At 48.2% G+C, this 13955-nt stretch overlaps 1 protein-coding gene across 1 annotated transcript in view; it reads right to left on the bottom strand.

The window, feature by feature from the left end:
- Positions 1-13955, bottom strand: part of EPHA5 (EPH receptor A5) — a 156520-nt gene that overhangs the window by 53673 nt on the left and 88892 nt on the right. Inside the window, exons 4-5 of the mRNA XM_054383320.1 lie at positions 3540-3664; positions 1280-1442 (exon numbers count right to left, since the gene is read on the bottom strand). Of these exons, the coding sequence (XP_054239295.1) occupies positions 1280-1442; positions 3540-3664 (288 nt within the window). The remainder of the gene's footprint in view (positions 1-1279; positions 1443-3539; positions 3665-13955) is intronic.

Below are 13955 nucleotides of genomic sequence, written 5' to 3'. Positions count from 1 at the left end.
AGCCAGCCCATTCCACGATTCAGTAATGATTTCTACAATGGACTTTATGCAAGTGGCATTGTTGTCTGGTAGCTACCAACAGCACTGGATGAAATGTGCCCGTATCCATCTATTCCTCATTAATAGCCTGGAACACTGTTACTCTAATGACTCTAAACTAGAAAGTTTCCATCTGCAAGCAAAATTTCCTTTGTTATAATCTAGGATAATTTTTAGCCTAACAAGATCTTGTTGCTACTTATAGAGCGTGATTAATGGTTAATACAATAAGAAATACATTAAATAGCCCATTCTTAGCCCATTAATGTTTGCACCAGGATGCAATTTGCACTTTATTAGCTCAGTCACTTGGCTCCACAGCTACATCTGCACATGGATAATGCTTCCCTTAAAAATCTATTACAGCTTCCAAGGTAGCAGGCATTGAAAAGAAGACTTGGAAGCTTCTGCTCCAAGATGATCAGGGGGCTGGAGCACCTCTGCTATGGGGACAGGCTGAAGGAGCTGTGGTGGTTCAGCCTGGGGAAGACAAGGCTCCAGGGAGACCTTAGAGCTGCATTTCAATGCTACAATGACCTGAAGGTCTCCTGACTTTATGTCCCACCTCAGTACACAAGTTGAGGAAGCAAGCCTGTCCTCAGGGCACCTCACCTGGAGCTCTGGGATTCCAAACACAAGAGAGACATGGACCTGCTGGACTGAGGAGGCCTTCCTGAGGAGGCCAGGAAGATGATCAGACCTCTGCTATGGGGACAGGCTGAGAGCGTTGGGGCTGTTCAGCCTGGAGAAGAGAAGGCTCCAAGAAGACCTTAGAGCTGCATTTCAGTATCTGAAGAGGACCTACAGGAACACTGGGGAGGGACTGTTTAGAAGGGCCTATAGTTGATAGGATGAAGGGCAGTGGTTTGAAACTGGAGCAGAGTAGATTTAGGTTGGACATCAGGAGGAAGTTCTACACAATGAGAGTGGTGAAATAGTGGAACAGGGTGCCCAGGGATGTGGCTGAGGCCCTGTCACTGAAGACATTCAAGCTCAGCCTTGCTGTGCCCCTGGGCAGCCTGCTCTGGTTGGAGGTGTCCCTGCTGCCTGCAGAGGGGTTGGACAAGATGCCCTTTGAGGCTCCCTTCCAACACAGTGCAATCTGCGACTCTGCAGGGATTTCCAAAACCAAGGGATGAAGTCAGGATGAGGAAGAGCTTTTTTCCCAAAGTATTGATCTCCTGACTTGCTTCTGGCACTCCCTGCAGAGCCATGGGTGACAGTAATTAACAGGACTTACAGACAGGGCTGGTTTCAAACTCAAATCTTCGGCTGAAGCCACCGTATCCAGCAGCTGTCCGGGCGCGGATCTGGAAGACGTATGCCGAGCCTGGCTTCAGGCCGTCCGCCGTGATCACCGTCTCCTTGGATCTGATGATGGTGTAGCTCGTCTCCTGGTCCTGCTCCCACCCACCCCACGAAAAAACACACAGTTCAACCACACCACGGTGATTCTCCGAGGAGACAAAGAGAGACTCCTAACACCCCCCACAGCAATGTTACAAAGCCTGGCTGCAAGGTGTGCTTTCCAGGATCTCTCCCCACACCACCCCCCTGCAGGCCCTTTCTGCAGCACAGGACTGGCACTGGAGCCCATCTCTGACAAGGAAATGCTGAGAGACCTGAGGCTGTTTACCCTTGAGAGAAGGCTGCGAGGGGATCTTATCAATGTTTATAAGTATCTGAGGGGTGGGTGTCCAGAAGAAGGGGCCAGGCTCTTTTCAGTGGTGTCCTGTGACAGGACAAGGGGCAGAGGACTCAAACTGGAACGCAGGAAGTTCCACCTCAACAGGAGGAGAAACTTTTTTACTGTGAGGGTGCTGGAGCCCTGGAGCAGGCTGCCCAGGGAAGTCGTGGAGTCTCCTTCTCTGGAGACTTTCAAAACCCACCTGATGTGTTCCTGTGTGACCTGCCTTAGGTGATCCTGCTTTGGTAGGGGGCTTGGACTCTATGCTGGAGGTCCCTTTCAACCCCTACCATTCTATGGTTCTAAACATAATTTATTATAAGAGACAAAATCAGCTCTCACAGAACTGTAGGAGGTATGAAACAGAGGGACTGTCCACCCAAAATGACAATATGGAAACCAAACTGGCATCTGCAGCAGGAACAGCTTTTAGGATGTACATGGCCCAGTGCAATGGAAATTGGCAGGGGGTTGGACTCAATGATCTCTAAAGGTCCCTTCCAAGTCCTCACAAAGATACAAAGATCAATCCCAAGGCAGAGGGAGGAGGGAAAAAGCCCCATCACCTTAGGAAGGAACTTTAATTTATACTAAAAGGTAATTAAGCCTAAATGATGTAAATACACTACACAACTTGATGGTGACATTTCCAGAACCAGAAATTAAATCTTGGGAATAGCAGGATAACCTAAAACTCCAGAAAAACACTGAATTTTGCATCGTTCTTCTGAAGCAAGAAAGTAGGAAGAAAAATTGCTGAAATAAATCTTCATTTGCATCAGTTTGTAATGTGAAAGAGTCTCAGTGCTTTGATTAACATTTCCCTCAAATGCTTGGTAATTACTCTTGGAATTATTTACTGTAACACAATCCAGACAAGAGCTCATAAATTAAGGTCTAGAAATTTGGAAACTGCTTTTCATTTGCCATTCTCACTCAAACCCAAATTATGATGTGGAAATGGGTAGTGGTCAATGGCTCAATGTCCAGATGGAGACAGGGGACAAGTGGTGTCCTTCAACAGCCTGTACTGGGACTAGTGCTGTTTAATATCTTCATCAATGACATAGACATTGAGGCACCCTCAGCAAGTGTGCAGATGGCAACAAGCTGAGTGGTGTGGTTAAGACTGAAAGACAGAATGGGTGCTATACATGGGGACTTGGGCAGGCTGGAGAGGTGGGCTGTGCAAAATCTCTTGAGGTCCAACAAGGCAAAGTGCAAGGTTCTGCACCTATGTTGGGGCAATGCCAGGTATCCATCCAGGAGGTTCCACAAGAACATAAGGAGAAACCTTTTCATTGTGAGGGTGCTGGAGCCCTGGAACAGGCTGCCCAGAGAGATTGTGGAGTCTCCTTCTCTGGAGAGATTCAAAACCCACCTGGATGTGTTCTTGTGTGACCTGCCCTAGGCGACCTTGCTTTGTAAGGGTGTTTGGTCTAGATGATCTCTGGAGGTCCCTTCCAATATCTACCATTCTGTGACTCTGTGAAGGAATAGCCAGATGTTTCTGGGAAGAGACAGATGCTCCATCCCCAACCTCTCTTATTTTTAGCAGGCTCTCCCTTAATGTGCTAAGGCCAGAGAGAAATCTGCCAGGCAGATTTAATGCACTCATCCAAGAGCAGTGGCACGCTGATGGAAAACAACACCCTCATTTCAAGTCTTCCTAATCATTTACTGCAAAATCAATCTGACATTGATTTATGCATAAAAGTGGCTTCATTCCCTTCCCTGACTCAAACAATTCTAAGAAAGAGAAGAGGACATAAAGAGCAGGCACTTGGGGTGCTCAGCAATCGCCCTGCCACACCTTTTCGAAGTACTTGATTTCGTATTCCAGGATGATGCCGTTGGGTCGGTCTGGCTCCTGCCAGGAAAGGGAGATGCTATTTTTAGTGATCTTCCCCTTTTTCACACTACTGACTGGAGAAGGTGCTGCAAGACAGGGAAAGAAAACACACACACACACAAAACCAACAGAAACAGAAAAGAGACAAAAGGCATGGTTAGTAAAGCAGTCAGCCTGTGCTGAGGTCAGACCCCACAGTGCACCCTCAAACGCCAGGCAGCTCTCAGCCCCTGCAGATCTGCTTTCACCTCCATGCTGTTTGCACATTTGCAGCTGGGCTCACATAGATTTTCAGTAGCTGAGGATCTAAACCAACATCATCCACACCCCCAGCAGGCTAACAACATCAACTCCTTTGAATGAATACAGAGGAAGGCCACAAGGATGATCCAAGGGCTGGAGCACCTCTGCTATGAGATTAGGCTGAGGGAGCTGGGGTGGTTCAGCCTTACAGCTGCCTTCCAACACTTGAAGGAATCCTACAGGAAGGGTGGAGAGAGACTTTTCTTCAGGGTGTCTAGAGACAGGACAAGAGGGAATGGTTTGAAGCTGGTGGAGAGCAGGCTTAGACTAGATCTTAGGAAGAAGTTCTTCAGTATGAGGGTGGTGAGACTCTAGAACAGGTTGCCCAGGGAGACTGTGGATGCCTGTTCCCCAAGGGTGTTCAAGGCCAGGTTGGATGAGGCCTTGGACAACCAAGTCTAGTTGAGAGGTATCCCTTCCCATAGCAGTAGATGATCTCTGAAGTCCTTTCCAACCTAAGCCATTCCAGGATTCTACAAACTACCATCAGCAGCTTACACATCAACCTTGTCTTTTCAAGCACTTTTCAAGCCCACCAAGCCCACAACCTTGCCTTTCCAAATCTGCCAGGATCTGCCCTATCAGAATTACACACTCATTACCCATTGTTTTCTTTCAGCTCTTTTGAAGGCATGTGTTTACCAGGAGACCTTACAGTATGTCGGCTCCTCAACTATGTCTTTTTTAGCTTGTACACTAGGCTTGTACCCAGGCATCTCTCAGCCCCCTCCTTCCAGAAGCAAGGAGCGGAGCAGCTGAGGCCGTTACAACATTTCTAATTCAATTGCCCTCCATAAATATCACTGGGGTGTTGCAGCTCACAGAGTGATGCTAATTTCCTTGCAAATGGCAACTGTAAATATTTTAATGGCAATCAGGGGTTGGGAAGTTCATGGTGTGCTGGAGGAAGCCACAGCATGAGGGCACCTCCAGCAGCTCTGCTTAGTATTTTAAGATGCAGCCCTGAAAGGTTATCTGCCCTTTGCAGAGCACCACAAACAGGCTTGATCCTTCGTTTTCAGTCTGATACCTGCAGAAACCTTCCCAAGCTGGGGCGTCTACCACTCCTGTCAGTTCCCTAGCAAAAAGTTGCTATGGGCAATGCAACGCTAACACCCCCAGGTACTTCATAAAAAGATTAGGGAACAACAAAGTGAAAAGAAAGGCTTAAGCCTGAGGAACAGAGATTTAGACTAGAGATTAGGAACAAATTCTTTAGAGTGAGGGTGGCGAGATGCTGGAACAGGTTGCCCAGGGAGGCTATGGATGCCCCCTCCCTGGAGATGTTCAAGGCCAGGCTGGATGAGGCCTTGAGTAGTTTGGGCTACTGTAAGGTGTCTCTGCCCATGGCAGGGTGGTTGGAACTGGATGATTTTCAAGGTCCCTTCCAACCCAAACAATTCCATGATTCTATGAATTCTACAAAAAGGGGGAGAAATTAAATCTTTCAATTTATAGGGCTATGAGCAGCTTCCCCAGAGGAAATCCAGCCCACACTTGGCCTTTAAATCACTCTCTGAACATGTCTGTTGTTGGCAAGGATTACAGAGGGGCTGAGGAGACCCAAAGCAGAGACATTTGTGGCCATATGGGGCACTGAGTGCAAACAGCGGTAGCAAACGGCCACTTTTGATCTTCCAAAATGTACTGGGAACTAGAAAGAACACAAAGATTTCTGCTACACACAGGACTGGCTGATTATCATAATACTAAAAAAAATAACCTAACTTATGAAGTAAAATAAAGACAACAAACAAATTAATCTTGCCAGGTTTGAACTTCAGCCAAAAAAAAAAAAAAGAGCAAGGGAAGAGCTCCAGACAATTATTCCTGGACCAAAGGCTAGCAGCAAGCCTCCTCTTAAAGCAAGCTCCCGCATCTCAGACCCCTTTCAGCATGCTCATCTCCCTTCTGCTTCATGAATCTTTCCCTCCTTGGCTCTTGGAGGATCCTGAAAGGTGTTGGCCATTTCCATATTGTTTTTTGCTGGAGAGCTGGAATCAAGCTGCACATGCAATGCATGCTTTTGAGCTGTGAATCCACCACTGTGCTCACAACTGCTCCACTGAAGCAAGTAAAAACCACCTTGGTGTGAATGATGATTGTGTTATTTATGCAGGCACCACACTGTGATCACCAGCAATTTCTCATCCTCAAAAGTCACCTTACCCTTGGCTGCTGTTCTCCACAAACACTTGGGCTATGTTTTTGGGCAAATTTTTAAGCTGTCTGGAGAAGAGGAAGCTAAGGGGAGACCTAATTGCTCTCTACAGCTACCTGAAAGGAGGTTGGAGCCAGGTGGGGGTTGGTCTCTTCTCCCTAGCAGCAGGTGATAGGAGGAGAGGAGGCAGCCTGAAATTGTACCTAAGAAGGGTTAGATTGGACATGAGTAACAATTTCTCTCCAGCAAGAATGGTCAGGGGGTTTAGGTTGGAGATTAGGAAAACATTCTTTGCTGCTGCAAGAGTGGTCAGGGATTGGAACAGGCTGCCCAGGTAAGTGATGGAGTCACCATCTCTGGAAGTGTTCAAGAAACATGTGGACATGGCATTTTTGGACATGGTTTAATGGCCATGGTGGTGTTAGGTTTGTGGTTGGACTGGATGATCTTAGCAGAATTTTCCAGCTGAAACAATTCTAAGATTCTATGATGTCGAATAATAACTTATACTCAAACTGCTCTTCTGGTGTAGGACTTCCCATGAATTCATTCAGGTACCTAAATATGCCTTGTGTGTGTGTGTGAAACACATGGTTCATGGACATGCAAGTCAGAGCTGAGCATTAAACCTTTTTAAGGTCTTCTTAGCAAAAGCAAACTTGGGAAGTGCAGCAAGGGGAGACGTCAGCACTCCCTGGTATTGAGCAGCTCTCAGGAAGGTGAAAACGCTGCAACTCTCAGTGTCAAGATTTCCTGAACAATTAGTGGACTTCTCATCTCCCTTCCTGGGGCTTCCTGAAGTGTTTAAGTATGGGCCTCACAAGAGCATAACGCAAGTGCTCCTGAGTTCTGCTGCTAAACTTTTCCTTGGAAAGTTCAATGGAGCTTAGCTTTCATCGAACCCAGGGAAGAGAAGGCTCCAGGGAGACCTTAGGTCAGCCTTCCAGTACCTGGACAGGGCTAAAAGAGAGCTGAGGAGGGACTCTTGACAAGGGCTTGGAGTGACAGAATGAGGGGCAATGGCTTTGAGCTGGAATATTAGGAATACATTCTTTAGAGTGAGGGTGGTGAGACCCTGGAACAGGTTGCCCAGAGAGGTTGTGGATGCCCCTTCCCTGGAGGTGTTCTAGGCTGAATTGGATGAGGCCTTGAGCAACCTGGTCTAGTGGGATGTGTCTCTGCCCACGGCAGGAGGCTTGGAACTGAATGAACTTTGAGGCCTAAACCATTCTACGGTTCTATGTATGAATCTCTCTTCATGCAGTTTTCCACCATGTTCAGTGGTGGCTCTGCAGAATGCTCTGTTCTACTGGGGTTAGAAAAAGGAGGTAAAATAAGACAAGGTGCAACTCAGCTCTGGAAGGAATCGAGCAAAGGAGTCACTGTGCCCTTTCTGAATTTCCTTCAAAAGAAGCATTAAAGTGTAACCAGGAGATAAAGGCCAATTAAAGTCACCTCAATAAATTCCAGTGGTGCTGGGCAGGTGGGGCAGCTAGTCTGCATCCTCAGCACACAGATTGCCATGCTCTGAGGGAAGGAGGGAAGGGAGAATTCTTTTAGAGTTTTCTTTGTCAAACCAAAGGTAATCCAAGCCATGCCAGTGGACAAAGCCTGCAATCACTCCATCTTAAAAGCCTGCAACTGGATACTGTGCTATGTGATCTCAGGAAAAGCAAAGGATGACTTGAGGCTTGCTTTGCAAAGGTCACTGCTTCTGCAAGGGCAGCATCTCTTAAACACAAGCCAAGCCATGCAGTGCTTCCCACACGGAGAAAAAATAAATTCACATCAGAGTTAAGGTACACAGAGCTGCAATCTGATGTGTTCTCCATGCAAGCAGGCAGAAGCCTTGCTCAGATCCCTGCCTTGCCACCCCAAAGGGTGGATTCACATCCTGAGCTCTCTGCCTGTTTCTTTACAAGGAGGACTGAACAGATGCACTAATTTCTCAGCCAGACACTCCAAAATCCAAGAGGGGCATAACATCACTGGTGGGGAGGTTTACCATTCATGAAAGCAGCCAGGAATGTGATTCATAGGTTCATCGGTTGGAAGGGACCTCAAAGATCATCCAGCTTCAACCACTCTGCCATGGGCAGGGACATCTTCCACTAGGACCAGGTTGCTCAAGGCCTCAGCCAACCTAAAGAATTTCTTCCTAATCTCCAGTCTCAATCTCCCCTTTTCCAGCTCAAAGCCATTGCCCCTTGTCCTGTCACTCCAAGCCCTTGTCAAAAGTCCCTCCCCAGCTCTCCTGTAGGCCCCTTCAGGTACTGGAAAGCTGCTCTATAAGGTCTCCCTGGAGCCTTCTCTTCTCCAGGCTGAATGGCCCCAGCTCTCCCAGCCTGGTGCTCCAACCCTTGGATCACCCTTAAGGCCCTCCTCTGGACCAGCTCTGGCAGTTCCATGTTCCTCTTATGCTGGAGGCACCAGAACTGGACACAGTGCAGCAGGTGGGGTCTCAGCAGAGCAGAGGGGCAGAATCCCCTTCCTCATCTTGCTGATCTTCCAACTGATACAACTGTATGATTCAATTCTGTGCTAGTGCACTTGGGACAGAAGTTTGAGTCTAAGTCATAACTTGACTTTTGCCCTGTAAGTTTAGTGCCACCACAAGTTCTCCAGTTTGCCTGATAATGGGTTTCAAAACTTTCTGTGCCCTGCGGACAAGCAGCTGTGAAATATGCCTGGCTAGTTAGGTGTCAGCCCATGACAGGAGGTAAACAGGTTGGACCTCAATTTACAGGTGCTTGTAGATGCTTCTGAAACTGTGTCCAGGGAATGACAGGTCCTCGGACCACAGAGCATTAAATGACTTTTCAGTGAATTCTATCTTACTTATTGCAGGGAGGTAAATTTTAGCCCCAGGATGAATTCCAAACACCTTGCCAACATTGTCCAACCCTACCCCACGGTTCATAATTGGAGATCAGCTGCTTTCAAATTATTTTTTTCAAGGTATTTCTTGAGCAGCTGGGAACTTCCCGCTGGTCCTTTTCACACATTAAACATCAAAACCAGAACACAATCTTCACATTTCCTTGGCAACAAATATCTAGTGTTTCTTCACGTCTTCTACCTCCCAAGATGAACACCTGAGGCAAATGCCAGCTCTTAAACCAATTTACAGCCTCTGTTACCTACCTCCACTCTGAATGCCTCTGAAACCTGAGCTGCCTTGATCTGTGCCTTGCAACAAAGACGTCACACACGAGAGAGGAACTCAAGTCAAGCAGTCAGTGGTCCCATCAGAAGGGAGGGCCTCATCCGTGTAACGTGAGTCCATGGCTAACACAAGCAGATTGATCTCCTATGAAAAGTGGTGACCTTTCAGGTGGTTCCCTCCCCAGCCCCTAAACGATTAAATGCAGCTCCTTGAGCTTGTCAGCAGAACGTGACTTGAAGCCCAAGAGGGTCACAGAGCCAAGGTGCTCCTAGACCTTGCTGCCTCCCAGCTGGACACAGGGTTAGCTTTGCGCAAGGTGAAACCCAACCTGATGCCTAATTCGTATGGAGAGAGACCGTTCTTTGAAAAAGCTTCCCTCAGATCACTTATGGATGTCATCTATCTGGACTTCTGCAAGGCCTCTGACATGGCCCCCTACAACACCCTACTTGCCAAGTTGAAGACATATGGATGTGATGGATACAGATAAGAAATTGGCTGGATGGTCACATCCAGAGGGTTGCGGTGAATGGCTCAAAGCCCAGACAGAGATGGGTAACAAGTGGTGTCCCTCAAGGGTCTGTGAGGATACTGTGTTCAATATCCTCATCAATGACATAGGCAGTAGGATTGAGTGCACCCTCAAAAAGTGTGCAGATGACACCAAGATGAGTGGTGTGGTTGACAAGACTAAAGGATGGGATGGGGCCTTCCAGAGGGACCTGGACAGGCTGGAGAGGTGGGTCCAGGTGAACCTCACGAGGTTCAACAAGACCAAGTGCAGGGTCCTGCAAGTGGGTCAAAACAATCCTCATTATCAGTCCAGGCTGTGGGATGATGAGATGGAGAGCAGCCCTGTAGAGAAGGACTTGTGGGTGCTGGTGGGTGAGAAGCTGGACATGAGCCAGTAATGGGCACCTACAGCCCAGAAGGTCAATGGCAGCCTGGGCTTCATCAAAAGCAGCATGGCCAGCAGATGGGGAGAGGTGATTCTACCCCTCTGCTCTGTTCTGGTGAGACTTCACCTGCAGTACTGTGTCCAGCTATGGAGCCTCAACACAGGAGAGACATGGGCTTGCTGGAGAGCATCCAGAGGAGGGATATGAAAATGATCGGAGAGCTGGAGCACCTCTGCTATGAGGACAGGGTGAGAGAGTTGGTGTTGTTGGGCCTGGAGAAGAAAAGATTCCAAGGAGACCTAATAGCAGCCTTCCAGTACCTGAAGGGGGCTAGAAGAAGGCTGCAGAGAGACTATTTGCAAATGCCTACAATGACAGGATGAGGGGCAATGGTTTGAAATAGAGGAGCAGATTTAGATTGGATGTGACGAACAAGTTCTGCACCACGAGGGTGCTGGAACACTGCAACAGGTTACCCAGGGAAGTAGTTGAGGCCCCATCCGTGGAGATACTCAAGATGAGGCTGGACAAGGCTGTGATCTAGTGGAGGATGTCCCTGCTGACTGCAAAGGGATTGGACTGGATGACTTTTGGAGGTCCCTTCCAACCCAAACCATTCAATGATTACTAGCAGCCCCACTGCAGCAAAGTGCCCATGAGCAGATGATACCAACAGAATAAACCCTTCAATTCATCTCTGTGGGAGAGAGGTAAGAGAAGTGATCTACAGGCAGTTTGCATTAGTAGGGGCACGATGGTTCATGGGTCACTTCTGCCCTGTGCAACAGCTCAGCAGATACATCTGTTTGAGTCTGGATGCAGTGTGGACTCAAGGATCCTAAAGGCCTTTTCCAACTGAAACAATTTCATGATTCTATGACCTATATCACTGCCAACTCCTGCTCCAGCAATCACAGGTCCTTCTTGTGCTGGGCACACCAGAACTGCATGCAGTGCTGCAGGTGGGGTCTCAGCAGAGCAGAGCAGAGCAGAGGGGCAGAACCCCCACCTTGTCCTGCTGCTCTTACTGCTGCCTTCTGGACTGCCAGTGATCATTTCCAGATCATTTCCTGGAAGGCCTATCACAGACAGCTGTGGAACACTGAGCACATTCACCTAGAGGGAAGGGAAGCCTTGCCTCCAGATTCTTCACCCACCAAACATGTTGGGTGCCTTACTGACAACATCAGTGCATGAGGATCTTGAGGACTCTCTCTATAAGGAGGCTACCAAGGGCACCACTCTCTGAATGCCTGCAAACACTCACCTGTATTTTGCAGAGACTCCAAATCCAGAGTCACAGACACCAAGGTGCAAAATCCCCTTCATTAAGCTAATGAACGTTAATAAAGACCATAAATTGAAAAAAAAAAAAAAAAAAAAAGGCCTGGCCTGGCCTGGCGAGACTGCCCATGGCCATGGTCCACTGTCCAGGAAACTTGTTTCCAATGGCCAGGCAGAGCTCACACACATCCATACCTTCAGCAGCATCATCCCTGAGTCTTGCTTAGGCAGTTCCTGGTAGGCTGTCACAGAATGGTTTGGGTTGGAAGGGACCCTAAGATCATCCAGTTCCAACCCCCTGCCATGGACAGGGACACCTTCCACTAGAACAGGTTGCTCAAGGCCCTGTCCAACCTTGCCTTGAATACCTCAAGGGAGGGGGCATCCAAAACCTACAGATCTTTATCCAGATCCTGGGAAGGGAAAAGGAGGCAGAGCCTACATGCAGGCTGCCCAGAGAGGTTGTGGAGTCTCCTTCTTTGGACTATTTTGAAACCTTCCTGGATTCCAATCTATGCAACTGCCCTAGGTGACCCTGATCTAGCAGTGGGTTGGACGTGATGATCTCTGTAAGTCCCTTCCAGCCCTTATCGTTGTGTGATTCTGTGATATTTAGGGCATCAGACTTTTCCTGGGCTCAAGGAAAGGGCTCTCTGTTGCCTGCATCCAAGGCTGAGGTCTACCTGAGATGAATGGTTGGTGAAGCAGGGAAGAGAAGTATCAATGACTGTCTCTAAGAGGGACATGAAGCGGCAGGATTGGGTCCAGAGAAGGGCCGTGAAAATGATGAGAGGGCTGGGGAACCTCCCCCATGGGGACAGGCTGGGAGAGTGAGGGCTATTCAGCCCAGAGAATAGAAGGCTCTGGGGAGACCTTAGAGCAACCTTCCAGTATGTGAAGGAGGCTACAGGAGAGCTGGGGAGGGACTCTTGACAAAGGCTTGTAGTGACAGGATGAGGGGGAATGGCTTTGAGCTGGAAGAGGGGAGACTGGAACAGGAGATTAGGAAAAAATTCTTTCCAGTGAGGGTGGTGAGACACTGGAACAGGTTGCCCAGGGAGGTTGTGGATGCCCCCTCCCTGGAGGTGTTCAAGGCCAGGTTGGCTGAGGCCTTGAGCAACCTGGTCTAGTGGGAGGGGATTTGGAACTAGACAACCTTCAAGGTCTCTTTCAACCTAAACCATTCTATGAATCTATGAATCTTCCTATAGGGCACAGATCCACAGGGAACTGTATTTTCTAGGGCCTCTGGAAATCAAGACAGGAAGTTATTCTCAAAGCTGGGCAAGAGTTTGTGGTGAAGACCAACGCCAGATTCTTTCACGCCACAGAAGAGCTGCGATTTCCCTCTGTTCCATTAGTGGTTTAGCTGTGAAGCCTAAGAATAAACACGCTTGACGCACAAGGCTCTCATTACCCATTCACTCCCAGCAAGGTGATAAGGACTCCAGCTCTGATCCATCAATGTGCTTGGGGAAAATGGACTACCACTGCTGTCAGCACTTTGCTGCATTATAGCCACAGGGCTCAGCATTTTGCAGTAAAATCTTCTCATTATTGACTGCATTTATCAGGTTAGCTTCCAGTACACCTCACCAGCATCTCTCCCATCATTAGGAAGTTAATATCTCATCTGCATGTAAGCAAAAGCTTCCTTCTAAACCCCACAGGCCACTAAAACCAAAACCAGAGCTACTGAAGAATCATAGGACTCTAGAATGCTTTGGGTTGGAAGGGACCTCCAAAGGCCATCTAGTGCAACTAAGCAAGGATATCCTCCACATGCCCAGCCACGCTCCATACCTTTTCCCCAGTAAAGACCAGAAGGCTTCAAGTTATAGACTCCTGGAATCATGGAATAGTTGGGCTGGAAGGGACCTTGAAGATCATCCAGTTCCAACCCCCTGCCATCGGCAGGGACCCCTTCCACTAGACCAGGTTGCTCAAGGCCCCGTCCAACCTGACCTTGAACACCTCCCTAGGCAAGCTATTCCAGAGTCTTACCACCCTCACTCTAAAGAATTTCTTCCTAATCTCCAGTCTAAATTATTATAAACAAACAAACAAACAAACAAATAAATAAATCAGGTTCTGTTGGAACAAACCCCTAGAACAGTAACAACTCCCAGTGACTAGAGCTGAGATGAAAGGTTTCTAGTGAGCTGTGACCCAAAAGCCCACTGCCACCCTTGGTTTCAGCCTGACAGGATGATTCCAGGTCAGGGAAAGGCAGGCAAGAAAGGAAAGGGAAAGGCAGAAAGGAAAAGACAGAAAGGAAAGGGAAAGGCAGAAAGGTAAGGGACAGGCAGAAAGGAAAGGAAAGCAGGAAAGAACGGCTGCAGCTTGAACATGGGGTTTCCCAGGAGGCAGAGAAGTGATTGTTTGGGTCCCTGGGGAAAAGCAGAAAGTACTTGAGGGATCTGGTGGCTCCCTGCTGTGCCCCATTTCCAAAGTCAGGAAAAGCACTGTGCATTTTGAAGGAATCCAAAAGGGAACTGGAAAACAGGAATGAGCTGAGAAAGCTATGAGCAGAGATCAAAACCAGCAGAGCTGTTTGGTCCTGG

Source organism: Indicator indicator, chromosome 8, assembly GCF_027791375.1.
Source record: "Indicator indicator isolate 239-I01 chromosome 8, UM_Iind_1.1, whole genome shotgun sequence".
NCBI classification, from domain to species: Eukaryota; Metazoa; Chordata; class Aves; order Piciformes; family Indicatoridae; genus Indicator; species Indicator indicator.
This window is presented reverse-complemented; position numbering and strand designations above follow the sequence as displayed.